Below are 19099 nucleotides of genomic sequence, written 5' to 3' on the forward strand. Positions count from 1 at the left end.
CAACAACACCTGGGGAACAGTCTGTGATGACGACTGGGACTTACAGGATGCTGAGGTTGTCTGTAGAGAGTTGTCCTGTGGGACATCACTCAGTGCCCCTGGATCAGATCACTTTGGTGAAGGAACAGGACAAATCTGGCTTGATGGTGTGAACTGTTCAGGCAGTGAAAAGTCTCTAACTGAGTGTCAGCACAGTGGATTTGGGACACACAACTGTAAACACAATGAGGACGCTGGTGTCATCTGTTTGGGTAAGAAAGGAAAGCACAACATCAAAAACCCCAACAAATTTATCACAAGATAAAAAGCATTATACTATCCCAACAAATCAAATTGTAATCTTCTTTTTTTTTACCATGATGTTTAAAAATTGTGTCTGAAAAAGTTATTGTTTAAAGAACTCAAAAACACTGCATAACCAGCAATAGAAGTAATTAATATCAGTGAAAGAAAACTTATATAGCCAGTCAAAATGCTGCTTTGTTCTCTGAGGTGATCACAGAGCCCCTGCTCCACTGTCCACAGATTCACTGATTTCCATTAACAAGTAACTTTGTTCTTTGATTTTGTAGTTGTTCTCCATTTTTCTGTCTATAAAAAAAGAATTTAGATCAGCTTTGTGAAACTATTTTCAGAATAATGTAGCTTGAATATGCTAAGTTTAGAATACATCTTATATTTGCTGCACATTTTTAAAATCCTGTTTGCCCTTTTGCAAATTAAGCAACCTTACAAGAGTGGAAATATATGGCTCAGCTCAAAGGTAACATATTTAATTCTATTATTATGTTGTTTTTCCAGTGACCTTCCCAAAGCCCAGCATCTCCATGAATCTTGCTGGTGAGGTTAGCTGGGGTCAGAGCATCAGCATCACTTGTTCAATCTCAACTGAGCATTTAGGTGGAACATTCATTCTGATGAGGACTTCAGGCTCATTCAGAGACACTCAAACATCAAGTACCAACTCTGCTACCTTCAACATCCCTGGCGTGAACTTTGATAATGAGGGACCATACAAGTGTCAGTATGAGTTTAGCTTTTCAATAAGAAACTTCAGCTCCCCCCTGAGTGACTCTGCCAGATTCTCTGTCAATGGTGAGAAAAAGAAATTAATCAATACAATAAAACACAACAAATATCACACAACAGTACTGCAGCATACAATCATAAAAAACTGTTTTGAAAAAATCCTGTTTGCCCTTTTGTACTCAGTGCCACTGCAGCAGCCCAATATCTCCCTGACATCTCCTAATGGAGGACTGGTCTGGGGTCCTGAAGGTGCAGAGGTCACTAGGGGCTACAACTTTGTCTTGACCTGCTCCATTAACTCTAACTATCATGAAGGCCGTTTCTTGCTCATCTTCTCTGGCTCCAACATCACCACCAAGCCTGCAGTCAACTTCTCTGCCTCCTTTAACTTCCCTGTAGCTGAGTATGAACATGAGGGCAACTACAGCTGTGTGTATGAAGTCACTCTGTCCAGACGGGACTTCAGGTCACCAGAGACAGCACTGATTACTGTTACCATTAAATGTAAGTAGACAGTAGAATTTAAACTAAGCATTGTTATATTTTATGAACATCACTGAAAGATACATTTGCCAGTTATATGACAATGGTCCTCTAAACTTGTATGAGTCATACAACCTGATGCTGACTGACCCACTGGTGTTAATTACTTTCCACACTTCTTCACTGGAGGATAAAGTGTGTGGGTTCACATGCACACTGTAATCATCAACTTAAGTTTAGGTTCAGGCACAGTTTCTCACTACTTCTCCTCCCACCACAAAAAGAAGCCTCAATATGAGTTAGATATATGGAGACAGAGACAGAAACAGAAACACACAAAACAATGTGGGCCAGCATGAAAACAAATATGAACAGGAACTTATGTGGTTTGTATTTTTGTACAGCAGCCACATGGTCCATATTGGGGACTGCCTCTCTGAATCCCTCATGTGCAACACTGGGATCCACCAATTAACAAACTCTAACAAAACAGTTTATGGTCTGTGCATTGGCTCTCAAACTGGGGTCTTGGGCCCTCCAGAGATACTTAAGGATGTTCCATGGGGTCATGAGCAAAAAGGGGATTTTTAATGTCTGCATATATGACTTTTTGTTATGGTTTGTTCACATGTGAAGCACGTTTTAAAGATGGTACAATCATATACAATGTCAATGAAAACATGTGAGTGGATGCAGAAACACGCAGGATCACTATATGTAACACTGACACTAGTGAAGAAACAAAAAAAAAAAAATGTTTAAAAAAAGGGAACTGATCATATGTGATGACTCATGTGTAAATTACACGTGTGAATGACATAGTTGTGTATGAAACCCAATGTGTTAATCCTGAAGAAGGTTAATGCCTGGACCCTGACCCCACCCAGTCAGTCACAACTGAAACTGTCTTTAGGATGAGAGATTACATGTTTCAAAGAATCTAAAACAAGTCCAGTTGCCTTGGGTTAAAAAAGTTCACAGACAAGTACACACATATTTATCAGGTTGTTCACTTTTACCCACACTTTAGGTAATATCTCTGGAGCTCTGTCAGGCTTATTTAAAGTTTGGGTTAAGGGTTAAGGTTAGGATTAGGCTGAGCCTGAACAGAGATTTAGCAATAATTTAGTTAATAGGGCATGGTTACAGTCAGAAAACATACAATATCCTTGTACAAGTGTAGAATTTCAGGCATGGTTTGAAGATGAACAATAACTGATTTAATTTTTGTTTTTTCTTCCTATAGTCCCTTTGTTGCTGCTGGTGTCATCAGTAGCTGCTGGGAGTCTGCTGCTGTTCCTGCTGGTCTTGTTGGTGGTCTGTCTGGTCTGCAGGAGAAGACGACGAGTCAAACATCCCATAACCCAAGCCGTGAAAGAGCCCTCGCTCAAGGAGCAAGCGACAGTAGCAGAGGAAGAGGACAGTGATGATTATGAGCAGCCAGACAGTGACGAAGATCATGATTATGAAGACATACTCATTGATGCAAATTACATAATAATGGAGGAGGTCACTGTAGAGGACAACAGAGAGGAAGAAGAAGAAGACAGACTCAGTGATGATGGCAATGACTACGAAAATGAAGAACATGTAAACTAGTTATTTTGAGAAACAAACTGTGGATATTTATATAGGACAGCAGGATATTTATCAAAACTTATGAGGTTCCCACAGGCCAACAGTTTTATAGTGGTTACTATGAATAAAGAAGTGAACCATTGTGCCTCTGTGAACATTTTGACCAAATGTTGGAAATATCAAGACTCACTTACAGTTAAGTAAGTGAGAAATGGCTGGAGCAGATACATGTTGAATTAGAAAGTGCAGATCTCTGCCATATGTGTCTGTAGTATTTATAATCTCAGTTTGCTGTAACATGCATAGAATAGCTGCTTTAAAAAAAATATACCCCCTACGATTTGATTTATTGTGGGAGATCCTGATTTGTGTATCGCTCGGTTTACCATTTTCTGCTGATTTTGTTAGTATGATTTATAAGTAGTTATTGTGCTCCAACCAGATTACACAGGCATTGGACATTGTTGATGTAGTAACTAAGTTTCGCCAAAAGAGGGAGGTCATGTTTTGTGATTGCTATCTGTCAGAGAGACCACAGCAGCACCCATACATTGTCATGCACTGATGAGATAAGGGACAGAAACGTGTTGGTAACAATGTATCACTATGTCTGTGTGTATTTGTAGTTTGCTGAGAACCCATTAAAGTGAATATAATTCTAAAGCTTACTGAGTGTCTGATTCAAGTGTGCTACAATGTTATTTTATGTGTCAAAACTCCATTGAGACAGGATTAATTTTTCTATGGGAGGTCGTTGTCATGTACTGAGGACATCATTGCTGATGATAATGGCAATGAGGATTATAAGTTGAGTTATATCTGAAAAGTTTAATAATGTGACAATGACGAAAAAGATGAAAATAGAAAACTCCATGACGAAGTTTGATTGTTGCTGTGAGCCCTACACACTGGGCCCACGGTGGTCTAGGTGGTTCACAGCTTTTGAACTGCATGCTGACGGTAAGCAATTCATTGTGTCAGACAATGCAGAGAATCCAGTAAACAAAGATGGCAAACTTAGTTGCCTCAAGAAGATTTCTTCTCAATACTGCCTGACACAGATGATGCAGCTGTTGAGGTGCAAACGCATACTTTGTGCCACAGCTAAATGCACCCTTCATGCACCAAGCTTTCTACCAGATAACACAGAAACCATGGAAAACTGGGCAGAAGTTTGACATTGGCACAGTGTGAAAGAGTGGAGACCCAGATGAAATCTATGAAGGTGACATTAAGGCAGTGAACCATGTTCAAATTAAGATAAAAAAACAACAACAAACTTTTGTGGGGGCAGGAATGAGAAGACTAGAAAAACTAGAAAACTGCAAGCAGTGTCGAAAGGGCCCTCGCACCGCCCAGTTTGTTTTCCAACTGTAATATGTGTTGTATGAAAATATAAACAGTATAGGGAAAAAAAGTATGTGAAGAAACTTGTGTTGTTTGCCATGTAGGTGTTTGTTTTGCATTGTTAAATGAAGGAGTGATATTTTGTGTTTGAGTGATTTGAGTGGTTGTTTGTATTTAAAACGGATGTACAATAATCACAAGGAGTGTGTCTGTATTTATTTGACAGTTTATTCACAGTATTGAATTTCACAAGTGAATTATTATCAAAGAAAGTTTGTACAATTTCAATTTCACGTCAATATTATAATAATGGTAATATGCTAGGATTTACATGATTTTGTTTGGTTTGAGTTGAAGGTTTTAATCACAGTGTTTACAGCAATGTCATGGGTCAGAACTTCCATGGGGTTTTGTTCTTTGTTGAATATTGCAGAATTCTGAGAAATGGGACAGACATTTATCCAAAGAAAGTTGGACAGTTGTTCATTTTTGTACAGTTCAATTATTTGGTGTAGTTTGTTTTTGTTCAATTGAAATACATATTGTGAAGTTTGGCGATCTCATCTGGGCAGATGATGCAATTTAAAACATTACAATACATTCAGCTTTATTTTCAATTAGTTGTGCTACCAAAAAAACAAAACAATAAAACAAGGTAAAGGTCAAGAAACAATTCAATGTTGGAGTGTGTTACAGTGTGTTAAGCCTTCTCCTTAAATATGCCCCTTTAGTCCCGCCCACATATGATTGTGATTGTGATTGATTCAAAGTCAAATGTGGCCGATTGTGATTGCTCGCTAGTGATTGCTCGGCGGGGTTAAAGGTTGATTATGATTGTGATACACAAATATACTATGAACTGTGCTCTTCTTTCAATCTTTGACCTGTTAAAATCTATTATTGCTTGTTTTTTTTTCCAGCCTGTCCACCATATAATTAATCTCCCAGACAAATAAGAGTCATTACTATACATTCAATAGTGCACTTGTGCTGCTCTAAAATTCTACATTCAACTAAAGTCAATAAATAAAGTCTTTGTAACACATGATCATAAATCTGCAGCAGAATATATATATATATATATATATATATATATATATATATATATTTTATATACATATTATTTTATATTTATATATTACATATAAATACAATTCTTACAGTAATATGAGTATAGGTATAAAGATTAAAAATAGTGTACATAATGTAACTCTTACAATATTCTGACTATAAATCTGAATGTAGGTAATGTGTGTATATATATCATAAATAATTTTCAATATAAAAACATAATACACTGCACTGCAGTGGTGTGAGACTGAAGTCCTTTTGACACCAAAACGGTCGCCCCCTGGTGGCCTTTTGATAGAATGCAGTTTTAAGTTACTTCCGCGTTGGCATCATTTCAGAGGACCAGGTGGAGCGGGAGATCATCAGATATTTATGGAAGTACATTCAGGCATACGCGAGGTCAGCTACGTTTTCTCTCCGTGATCGAAACATCTGCAGTCACAGTGAGAGAGGCCCAACTTTTATAAACAAAGGTAACCAGTTAACGTGGAAACCAGTTAATTTGTAACACCGGAACTCCCCGCCTGATTGGGAACAACAAGTTTCGGTTTTGTTCGTCAAGACAGTATATTTGTTTCTAAAGTAAGTATGAGGCTGTGTCATAATTTCGTAACATTAGTCTTTCATTATGTTTTGTTGATATTTTTGTGGTTTCGTTTGGAAGGTTTTTTGGGTGTTTTTGTTGATTTTAGTAGTCAATAGTGTTTGTTTCTAACTAGGCTACGCCATGTTTGTTACCGTTGTGTTTGCACGAAGTATTTCTTTCCCTTTTGTTTTAACTTGTTTGTTTGATTAGTTTGAGGTATTGTGTTTAAGTGATGTTTAAGGTACATGTTGCAAGTCTTTTTGCATCGTGTATTTGTTAACGTTTGGTTTCAAACGTATTTAGCTTTTTCGTTATTGGTTATGAGAAAGCTAATTGTAAATGTTGGGGGATGGGGTTTAGCGTGTCTCTATTGTTTGTATAATGATTAGATACTTCTGCTGAACACATAGTTCCATTTTTGTAGTGTTTTGTGATAGTATTTACTGTTATTGTTATTTGATTAGTAATTTGTTATTCTTGTGTAATTACTTTTATTTTTTAAGGAATTTGAGTTTTTCTTGGATTTGTGGTATTTTTTAATATCAAATGTAGTTGTATGTTACCTTTTTTAATTTGTAACTGTAGTTGGAGTACATTTTTATTTATCTACTTTGTTAGTTCATTTTATTCGTTTTTTGCAATACTTGGTGTTTTTTGTAAGTTGTGGTAATTGTTTAGAGTACAATAATTTAGTATTATATGTGTAACTTGTTTGTTTCTTGTCCATAATGTTATAGATGAAAGCGTCTTCCCCCTTAAGATTTCCTCGCATGGACGATGCAGAGGTTGATCGCCTGCAGAAGGAGTGCCAAGTTTTTAGTGTGAGACATATTTTGATATTGGTTTTATTTATAAACATTTATGATGTTTGTGTAGATATTTTGTTTGTTTGAGTATGGTATTATTTGAAAAATGTGTTGTAATGAATAAGTGGTATGTGGTGATGTGTAATCTATAATGTCTTATTTGTTCTTTGACAGTACTCGCTACAAGACACAGTTGTGACAAGGCGCAGCTTGTACCAGAAGAGCCTGATGCTGTTTTCCAGCCTTTTGTCTCTTCTGGTGAAGTATGTGCGGCTTTTTCAAGCAGAGAGACGGAAGAACGAGTATTTAAAGATGCAGCTCTTTGAAGCCGCAACCGAAATAGAAGCGTGGAAGGCTATGTGGGAGAATTCCAAAGATGGTAAGTGGGGTTTGGTTTGTATTTGTATTTGTCATATGTGCACCTTTTATAGTATCGTAATAATGTTTTTCATTATCATTTTTATTGGTTTTTATTGTTATTGAATGTGTTTATATATTTATAGAGCAAACTATTGCATGTATCATGTTATGAATAGCTTAAATCTTGCCTTTTGAATATGTCATGTAATCACAGTTTTGTATGAAAATGCAAAATGCATCCTTTTAAGACTGTTGTGTATTGGAAGCTTATTTCAAGATACTTCAAATAATAATTCATTCACTGTGTGTATATGACATTGTATTAGATCTATTGAATTGAAAGTACTTGTAGAGTTTTTATTTTATTTTTGTAAGTTAACCATGATAATAGATGTTATTTGAAAGCAATACTCGATACAAACGTTTATACACAATACATTTTTAGTATATCAATAATGACAGTTAAGATTATAATAATTATCAGAGGAAATAAGTTGTATTATTATTAAAAGGATACACATTGTCATATTACAACAATTATGTGAATGTAGCAGTAACATCAATCTTGTAACTAATTTAAGTATTTATAACAACCTAATAGTGTTAAGAAATTCCTTTTTTTAAAGCAATTAAGGTTAACATTTAATTATTATATTTTATTTGAATGCCATCATTTATTATCTCACGTACTGTTTATATTTTGGAGAAGTATGTGTGCTGTGTTGTGTACTAATAAGGAATGGATTGTTTTCAAATATATTTATTTTTAATTTGCGTTTGTTTTTCAGGGACAGATGTTGATGCCCGTTCGCCAGCCTTTCCCGAGCCAGATGTTTTGCCGTCGTTGCCTTCAGATGGTATGAGTTTTGAGGGTGTAGATTTGTGTTGTAATGTTGTGGAAATAGTAGTATTATTTGCATATCAGTTTATTATTTTTCATTCTTTTTGTTATGGTAGTTTATTATTAAATGAGGATTTTTAATAAGTATGTATGTTTGTCATCAATTTTTATGGTGACATTTTTATAATTGAATGCAAATTATATTATTTAGTATATTCTGATATTACTTGATCTTGTCAAAGTGTGTTATATGATTGTAATGCAGTTCGCTATTGTTGATGGATTTATAGGACATTTTATAGATAAAGGCATATTGATGTTGGATTTTTTGGTGTTTAAGTGGAAGTTTGTTTTTGTTTGATTACATGTAGTTTTGTTGTTGATTATTTTTTTACATTGTCTTTTAGGATGTGGTTCAGCATCACCACTGTCTCCTGATACGGTGGAAGTAGAAATTGGTAAAGTACTGTTATTATGCGTTTGTATTTTTTTATACATAGTAGTATTACATGATTTGTAATCTGGGGTATTATCAGTGAACATTGATTATTGTATTTTAATGATGTATTGAGATAGGTTGAGTTGGTTCAATGGAATGGGTGTTATAGTCCTGTTTACTGAATGTATTGGTGATGTATTTTAGAAGTATATATCTGAAATATGATTTGTATTATATGGGTTTGTTTAATTTTACTTTGAATTCCTTATTGTGTTTGTATGTTGGTTTGTCTCTGATGATATTTGTTATACGATATATTTGGTAGTGATAGTTATTGTTGTGTCCATTATATTTGTATTATTGTTCTTGCTAAATGACAGCGATTGTGTTGTTTTGTGAAACTTTTTTGCAGGAGACGGTGATGTCATGGAGCATCTGGAGTTGGTGGTGTAACCAATGTGTGGGGAGGGAGAGTAGCTGCTCTATTTAATGTTCATGTGTGGTTTTGTGCAGTGTGACTTTATAAATAGTCGTATGTGTAATACGGTGTGCTTTGTTTGGAATTTATTGTAGTCATTATTTATATTAAACCTTTTTGTGTGAGCAAATGTGTGTTTGTGTCATAGCTTTATGGGGGGGCATAATACAAATATAATGGACACAACAATAACTTCCAGTACCAGACTGTGATGCAAGAGGTCAGCACACTCTCCACCACACACCTGTAAAAGGAGCTGAGGATGTTTGGGTTCAGCCCCGCCCCCTTCAGCTTCCTCAGAAAATTCAGGCGCTGATGAGCCTTTTTGACAAGGCTCATAGTGTTTTCACGCCAGGTGAGGGTGTTGGAGAGGTGTACACCAAGGTACTTAATGCTGGGGACCACCTCCACAGCTGTACCGTTGATGTGAAGACGAGGAGGAGGGGCAGTGCTGGTCTTCCGGAAGTCAACTATCATCTCTTTTGTTCCAGTCCACTGGTGGGAGTCAGTTGTTATATTGATGGACTTTTTAATGCTCGCCATAACCAGCCTCTCAAAACACTTTATCACAATAGGGGGTGAGAGAGATTGGACGATAGTCATTGAGACAAGACACTGCGGAGGCCTTTGTCACAGGGACAATGGGAGAGGTCTTGAAGCATGTTGGAACGGTGGCCTGAAACAGTGAGATGTTAAAAATGTCTGCCATAACTGATGAGAGCTGGTGTGCACAGTCCTTAAGGACCCTGCCTGGAACTCCATCAGGGCCTACAGCTTTGCAGGGTTTCATTTTTTGCAGTCCTCTTTACCTCAGGTGATGTTATACTGTGAGGGGAGTCATCAGGTGAGATTTAGGCCTACATAAGTTACCAAGTATAGTTATTCTCATGATAATTACCATGAGTGTTGTCATCCTTTGTTACTATTGTAGTAACATCTAAGTAACTGCTTGAATGTGCAAAGTAAAAACAGCAGCTACATGTTTGTGAGTTTTCTGTAATTAACGTTAAATAATCAAGTTAAGATGGAATGTAACTAACTACATTTACTGAAATATTGTACAGCTACTTTACACTTCTCCTCCACTACATTTCAGTATACTTTTTACTCCACTACATTTATTTGACAGCTTTAGTTACTGGTCACTTTTCTGATTAGTATTTAATACGTACAATATATGATTTTAAGTTTATTAAATATGTTCATTTGAGTACCCAGCAGTGTTGTTAACATTAGATTTAACTTAACATTAAAATGCTTCAGTTCCTACATTTACAATATTAAAATAATGATATAGGAGCATTAAATATAACACTAAAGAGGGCCATTTTACATAACAAGAACACATATTTTTAAACATAAATATATTACATTAATAAAAATACAACTGTCTAAGACGACAGTTGCGCCTATTTCCTTTTACGCTAAAAGGCTTCAAAATAAAAAATCCAAAACATTAAAAACAGAAGCTTACAGGAAGTGGATGATGGAAGTAAAGGAAAAATAAGGTTTTGAAATTATTATTAACGGGCTATTATAAGAGTCATTTACAATACTTCTGTTCTTTTACTTAAGTCAAGTCAGTATATAGTGCATTTCATACACAGGGGCAACTCCATGTGCTTTACATAAAAACAAAATATCAGATGATTTAACAGTAAGAATTGGAGCAATAAAAACACACATTAAAAAAAGAACCCAATTATAATAAAAATAAAACAAAGTACAGAAAAATAGAAAGAAAGAAAGAAAAAAAAAATCTAGACTAAAATAGAGCATAAAATATGAGAGTGCAGCGTAAAATAATGAATTGCATTGAAATAAATAGAATTAGAAATAGTAGTTTTAATAGTAATATAGTAGCAGTAGTAGTATTGTCTCATCCTAGTATTACTATGTTTACTTAATAAAAATAGCGCAGCAGTTCTTCCACCACTGCCTCACATATAACTCTCTCCTGATAGAATGGAGTGGTGGTATTTCTTTCTTTTCTGTGCTCGATTTGTCCAAAACAGACGAACTACAGTGGTGTTAGAAAGTTTGATGTATTAGAATTTTGCGAGCTACCTGCTCAGCACCAAACAGAAGACAGCCAAAGTTAGTCACAAGCTTTAACATAGTCAAGGATCTATCAGTTTAAGAGTCATGTGAATATAGGTAATTCAATTCATCAACTTTATAAGGTGATAGTATCTTAAAATTCTAACAGTTCTGTTTTCAGCTCGTTCTACAGTCAAACACCTGAATCAATGTTGAATACAACAACACCATCATCCAGCAGAAGAGCATGATCAGCGGGAGACTACGCTCACTGTCATGCAAAACTGACAGACTGAGTAAATCATTTGTCCCCAGGGCCGTACAAATTTATAATCTGGCAATAAAAGGACACCCACAGCCACAGCCTGGACTAAATTCACTTTAATCACTTTAATATTGCACTTTATTTTTATTTTTATTTTTATTTTTATTTTTATTTTTATTTTTATTTTTATTTTTATTTTTATTTTTATTTTTATTTTTATTTTTATTTTTTATTTATTTATTTTTTTTAAATTTATTTTATTAATTTTATTTTATTTTATTTTTGCACTTTATCACACAGTCTCAGCCTCAGACCTTGCTGTTTTTCTTATTTAGTATTTAGTATATTGTATTTTGTATTTAATTTTTTAGTATATTGTTCTTTGATGTCTTGTGTATTAAGCTGCTGGACCCTAAATTTCCCCAAGGGGATCAATAAAGTTTCTATTTATCTATCTATCTATCTATCTATCTATCTATCTATCTATCTATCTATCTATCTATCTATCTATCTATCTATCTATCTATCTATCTATCTATCTATCTATCTATCTATCTATCTATCTATCTATCTATCTATCTATCTATCTATCTATCTATGTAGCCACAATATAAAATATCATTCATGTCATTTATTCCTGTACACTCTAAGACATTAAATTGCATAAAGCAGGTAAACTTAAATGCTTACACAACTATAGGCAAAACCCATTTGACATGTGCAGGCAATCACAAAATAAGTAATCTTCCTCCAGACAAAGATCTGACATTTGTATGAATGATGCGATGGGAATATCTTCACAGAAACTAGTACAGTAGGAAGGAAGCAACTACTGACCTTGTGTGGGAAAAATGTGTTAAAGTGTTAAAAATACAGGGGGTTGGGGCTGTGAAACGCTAATCTTAATTAGCTTCAGTACAGTATATAAAAGTATGTGTGAGTGAGAACTAGAATGTTGAAACTAACACCTAGACTCGAGGGGAACTGCTGTTTATGGTAATGTGTGCTTATGTGACCTGTACTTTTCTTATGGTTATATTATAACCATAAGAGAAAGGGGAAGGGCGAGGGCAAGCAGAAGTGTGTCTGTACATTGTGGTTTTAAGCATTTTCTAAAATGGCGTTCTAAAAAACAGATGTCTGTATTCAGAGTTTAGAGGAAGGAGGACTTTAAGATTTCTGTTTTAATTTGAAAGATTCAGCACTTTTCATCTTATATAATGAGCCATGTCGTGTTTTTCTTTCCTATAGTCTTTCATCTCCTCACTTCAACTTCAACAGCTGCAGGTCAGTCCATTTCTCTGTGTGATGCATAGAATCATTTTATATTTTCAGAATTTAAAATAATTTGTAACATTTTGAAGTCATGTCTTTTATGCCTGATAGATGTTAACATCAGATTAGCTGGATCTGGGTCCACTCAGTGCTCTGGAAGAGTTGAAATATGTCATAACAACACCTGGGGAACAGTCTGTGAAGATGGCTGGGACTTAAATGATGTTAAAGTGGTTTGCAGACAGCTGGGCTGTGGGACACCTGTAAGCACCACTAAAACAGCTGTTTTTGGTGAAGGAACAGGACAAATCTGGCTTGATGATGTGAGCTGTTCAGGCAGTGAAAAGTCTCTAACTGAGTGTCAACACAGAGGATTTGGGACACACAACTGTAAACACAATAAGGAGGCTGGTGTCATCTGTTCAGGTAAGGAAACATTTTAATCACTTATATGATATCCTGTATGACACAATAATACAATAATGCAAAACTAATTTAACAGAAAAGCTACACTGACAAGATATTTACAAACTCTGCACAATGTTAAGCTGACATTTAGGAAAAACAAGCAGTTCTCCAAAGTGAACCAATGTAGAAAGGGATTCATTGTTACTGTTTAGAAACACTGTTGAAGGAATGCTCCACTGATAGTCTATCATTGAAGTATCACCTTAAGTACATTTTTAAAAAGTAATACATTTCATAAATAGCAATAACATGAAAAAAGTTCAAAGGTACATGATTTGTGTGACATGTGTATACTGAAAATGTCCCCCTCTAAGTCAAAATCCAGGGCTGTAACCTGTCCTCAATGCTCTGTTTCCAGTTACCTCTACTCCTTCCTCATGGTGAGGTCAGATTGTTGACGCCCACAAACTGAGGGTGTTACTCAGGTCCTTTCATACTGTTCACGTTGTCCACTGTCAAATTTCAGATCTGATTCAGGCTCAAACATTTAAGAAAGTATTTGAGAAGTTTGTATTTGGAGTAAAGAACAATAGAAAGAAGTGAAATCCTGCTATAACTATTGTTTGTTGTGTCTTGAACTGGTTGACACGCAGCTTTTGGAAATAATATTTTTTTTTATTGAAGTGAGTAAGGGTCTGGGCACAATACAAACCACCTTTCAACAACATTTCTTCTAGAAATTAAATAACTTAAATTGAGTGTGCTTAAATTGCCCATCCACAAAGTTCCATACAGTCACATTCAGTTGTCATCACATAATAATTCATACATACCCCTAAACCCTGAGATACAGACACTCAAACACAGACATTCACATACACAGAACTACACAGAGCTAAGATAAGAAAAAAACTAAAAAAAACATTAAAGCTGCAAGCAGCGTTGGGCGGGACCTCACACCCTTGTGCACATCAGGCTGTAGCGAAGCGGAAAGGTTTCTGTTAGGAGCATTTAGACGCATTCAGCTTTGATTGGAAACTGCAATAAGGAGATACACACACACACACACACACACACACACTCACACATACACACTCTCTCTGCCTCTGTCTGTGTGTGTAGACATTTAGACTGAGCAACTGAAATGAACCTCCAACACTTGGATGAGTCGAACAGGAGAGGAACTTATTTCCAGTGAAACCATGGCCGTAGCTACCATTGAGGACACCGAGGTCATGTCCTCTGTATTTTTTTCTTTCGTTTTTCTTTCGTTTCATTGTGAAGTGAAAATAGCCGACGAGACGATTATCCTTGCATCAACGGACCGTCATGTGACACGTACTTGCAGATACCGCTGCCATGTCAAAACAAAAGTAGTCGGCTATAGCCAGCGGCGGAGTGAGGTCTTGAAAAGTGACCATAACTGAGAAATACACAGCAAGAAAGCATTATAAATACATCATGGATTACATTGAATCAACATTTAAGTTGTGGTCTTCTTTTTGACCTCGGTATTTGAAAAATCCTGGCTACGGCCTTGAGTGAAACCTGTAGATATGTTTGTACCGTAGTTCATGCTCATGTAATTCGTGTTTGATCTAGACTTTGACAGCAATGTCAGTGAAATAGTTGACAGACTGCACAGACATCAGAAGAGTGGCAAAAGAATGCTTCAACTTGTGCCAGCTGCACACACACACACACACACACACACACACACACACACACACACACACACACACACACACACACACACACAGTCGTTGCCATGGTGGTTAACGATTGGAGAGCATGGCAGAGAGCAGGAGAGGCAGCAGGTAGATTCAGGATTGAATGGGAGAGGAACAGGGTGCATATGTGTGTCCGCAGATCAAAAATTATAAAACATAGCCAGACCAAATTACACACATCTATAGATGATACTTGTGGCGACATTTCGACGTTTGAATGGAGTCTGTAACTGAAAGTATGCAGGAATAATACATATATTTTGAAAAGCGTTAAAAATCGACAAAAATTTTACATTTAAAGGCAAATTGTGCACTTCCTGTTTGATCTGTAGGTCTTGATAAGACAAAAAATTGAGTTTTGGTTTGATCTTTCTACGACATTCCTATCAGGCGTAGTGGCTATCTAAGCATTTCAGGTTGGCGCTAGAGAGCACATTTCGGCACTTTTGGGGTTAATTTTTTCCATTTTATCACATTTATGGCCAGACCTGATGTGCGTGTTGAATTTGGTCTGTCCTGGAGCATGTTTAGGTGGTCAAATTTAGGGTCAAAGTGGCATTAAACTCTCCTCCCATTCATTGTCTATGGGAGCGTTTTGACGAGGGTTTTTGGGCACTTGACCTTTGAGGGCTTCTAAAATCCAAACCGGACGAGTAATGAAAAAGTTGTTCAGAACTTTTGTGCAGCAGGGTGTGCTCAGTCAGCTATTTAAGTTTGAAGCCGCTACGATGAACGCCCTCGGAAAAGATATCGTTTGTAGGAGGCCAAAAATCACAGAAAATGGCACATTTAAAGGCAAATGTTGCACTTCCTGTTGGATTTAGGTCTGGGGTGTCAGCGCGTGACCTGTAGGTTCCTTAGATTTTATAGATGTTGGTTGATTTTGATTCTGTGACGTCACACTGTACTGTCTGAAACACTATTGGACCAGTTCTCAGAATTCAGTCCTTTAATCAAGATAAGGGTGATAACAGGAAGGCAGTTAGACAGTGTGAACAATTCAAGAGCTGTTAGAGCTGTTAACCCCAGCTCTATCTTGGTGTGCAGAACAATGGTGTAAAGTCATGCATGCACGCACATACTCACACATACTCACACATGGCTGACTAATTCCAGAAAATGTGTATGAACAACTTCCACTTTGTAATCTGAATGTGTGTATATATATGTATGTATGTACATAGCTATATACACACACATATATACATAAATACCAATATGTACATATATACAGTACCAGTCAAAATTTTGGACACACTTTCTAATTTAAATGAATAGGAAGGTGCGTCCAAACTTTTGACTGGTACTGTGTGTGTGTGTGTGTGTGTGTGTGTGTGTGTGTGTGTGTGTGTGTGTGTGTGTGTGTGTGTGTGTGTGTGTGTGTATCTATATATATACAATATACATATATACACCTATACACACACACATATACATATGAAATGATACTTTAAGTAGTCTACATGTAGAAGATCGTTAGTTTCACTAAAGTTGGAATTTCAATGCAGGAGTTTAACATTTTTTTTATTGTCACTGTATTTAACAAGTAAATGACCACGACTCCTCCCCTGAAAATGTGTTAAGAAGCTGGACATACAGTAAGCCAAAATAAAAGGGAGTATGTTATACATAACTTATTATTAGTGTTATCATTTTTTGATGAATCCAATTAAAGACAGGATTGGATGAACAAAACTTGTAACTTTGTGATTATTTGATCATTGGTGCATGTCAGTTCTGCCCCATAGTAGTTGCCTCTGTGGTTGTCTCGACACTACATGCTCATTGAGCTCTGAAAAAAAGGAAAAGCAAATGTGAATCAAAGATACAACACTGAATACTGTGACTTAACTTGATTACTCTGCTATTTGTTTCAGCCGACCTCCCAAAGCCCAGCATCTCCATGAATCCTGCTGGTGAGGTTAGCTGGGGTCAGAGCATCAGCATCACTTGTTCAATCTCAACTCAGCTTTTAGGTGGAACATTCATTCTGAATAAGACCTCAGGCTCATTCAAAAAGAGTCAAACAGCAAGTACCAACTCTGCTACCTTCAACATCTCGAATGTGAACTTTGATAATGAGGGATCGTATCAATGTCAGTACGAGAAAAGTATTTTAAGTCAATCGTTCAGCTCCCCACTGAGTGACTCTGTCAGACTCTCTGTTACTGGTAAGATCCAGGTCCTGTATTATTTTCTTGTTTGTATAATCAATACAAATTAAGCAACTTAACAAGAGTGGAAAATATATGGCTCAGCTCAAAGGCAATACACTTAATGATAATATTTTGTTTTCTTGAATTTATGTCTGTGAAACAGTTTTGCAGCAATGAATTGTGGAGTAATCTTCTAGAGTATCAGGTATGCAGTGAAGATGAATAATTACTGACTATAAAATGATTTGCTCCTAAAGTCCCTTTGTGGCTGCTGGTGTCCTCAGTAGCAGCTGGGAGTCTGCTGCTGTTCCTGCTGGTCTTGTTGGTGGTCTATCTGGTCTGCAGGAGAAGACGAAAAGCCAAACATCCCATAACCCCCGCCATTAGTCCAGGTCTGTGCTGACCATTGTGCTTTTAACAAACTGATTTCACAATTGTTCATAACACATTTTTGTTCTGATGCTTGTGTTTCAGTGGCTGTCGGTGTTGTGAGCCAGTATGATGAGGAAGAGGAGGTGGAGGAGGGAGACTATGTAAACATTGAACCAGGGTACACCGAGACAAATCTCAACGATGACGAAGATGAGGAGGACGGACAGGATTATGAAAATGTTGAGCTAGTGTACACTGAGAAGAAACTCGAAGATGACGAAGATGAGGAGGAAGAGGAGGACTATGAAAATGTTGAGCCAGTAAACACTGAGAATAAATTCAAAGATGATGAAGATGAGGAAGACGCGGAGGACTATGAAAATGTTGAGCCAGTATACACAAAGGAGGAAGAAGGGTTAATAGAGGAAGAGGATAGTGATGATTATGAGCAGCCACAACGATCTTCGTCAGAGAGTGACGAAGATCATGATTATGAGGACGTGGACAATCATGGAACTTTCATAGCAGTGGAGGAGGTCACTGTAGAGAACAACAGGGAGGAAGAAGAAGAAGAATTCAATCATGATGAACATGACTATGAATATGTAGATTAATCTAGTTATTTTGTGAATAAAACTGATATTTATAAAGAACACCAGCATACAGTATTTATAAAAACTACAGGTCAACAGTATTACAGTGCTTTCTATGAATAAAGGACTGAACCATTGTTCTTCTGCAAACATTTCCACCAAATGTTGGAACTATCAAGACAGTGAAGTAAATGAAAGATGGCTGGAGCAGATACATGTTGAACTAGAAGAGTACACATCTCTGCCATGTGTCTGCAAACATTTATAATCTCAGTTCTCTTTAAGATGTGTAAAATATTGGTTTGTATTTGTTTATTCATATATATTGGTCCTGATTTGTGTATTCTTCTGTTTAACATTTACTGCTGATGGTTTTTGCATGATGTATAAGTAGGTGTGCTCCAACCAGATTACACAGGTATTGGACATTGTTGATGTAGTAACTAAGTTTCACCACAAGATGGAGGTCATGCTTTGTGATTGATATCTGTCAGGAGAAACCACAGCAGCACCCATACATTGTTGTGCAGTGATGAGATAAAACGACAGAAACGTGGAACTAACAATGTATCACTATGTCTGTGTGTATTTTTATAAAAGCCCCATTCAGACAGTATTTATTTCTCTATGAGAGGTGGGGTGATATTTAACATTATCTGGAGTGACATCCTGGAAAGTGTAAGTTAGTCTGTGTGAAGATTTGACACTGAGAAAGAGTACAGTTTTAAACTTAAGTTCACAACTTCCCCCAATGGAGGCTGTTGTATTCCTTTTTGGCTTTGTACTGCCCAATGTCCATGTTCTATTACACACCATATCCTTAAGTTTGAAATCATAGGCCTACAGTTGTTGTGCTCCACTCACATCTTCCTTTTCTGATTCAGGCTGTAATATGATGGATGCAGAGTTCCTTTAGAGTAAAGAATAATAAATAAAAAAAGTGAGATCTTACTACTAGCGTTTGTTTAGATAGCCATGTTATGATGTTTTGATTTGCCTGTGTTGTGACAGCTCTCTCTCCCAGCTCTCAGTGACTGCAAATCAGGGTGTGGTGATTGACTACAGGTGTTCCGGCTGGTCTGCTGACGGATTGCTGATGGCCGATTGGTTGGACCTGGTTTTTTAAACTGGCTGCTGCTGGACCTCTGCTCCTCCCTCCTTCCCATTCCCAACAATGGAGGCCATGCTGCTGGTTGTGCTGTGATGTCTGTTATCTGAAGTACTTAACATGTGTGCCTGTTT

General features: G+C 36.6%; 1 protein-coding gene across 1 annotated transcript in view; it reads left to right on the forward strand.

Annotated features, from left to right (window-relative positions):
• LOC134000055 (uncharacterized) overlaps nt 1-17878 on the forward strand; it is a 91244-nt gene extending 73366 nt beyond the window's left edge. The window contains exon 9 of the mRNA XM_062439362.1: nt 17367-17878. Within this exon, the coding sequence (XP_062295346.1) occupies nt 17367-17878 (512 nt within the window). The remainder of the gene's footprint in view (nt 1-17366) is intronic.
• The last annotated feature ends 1221 nt before the right edge of the window (nt 17879-19099 follow it).

The sequence above is a fragment of the Scomber scombrus genome, chromosome 18 (genome assembly GCF_963691925.1).
Source record: "Scomber scombrus chromosome 18, fScoSco1.1, whole genome shotgun sequence".
Classification (NCBI taxonomy): domain Eukaryota; kingdom Metazoa; phylum Chordata; class Actinopteri; order Scombriformes; family Scombridae; genus Scomber; species Scomber scombrus.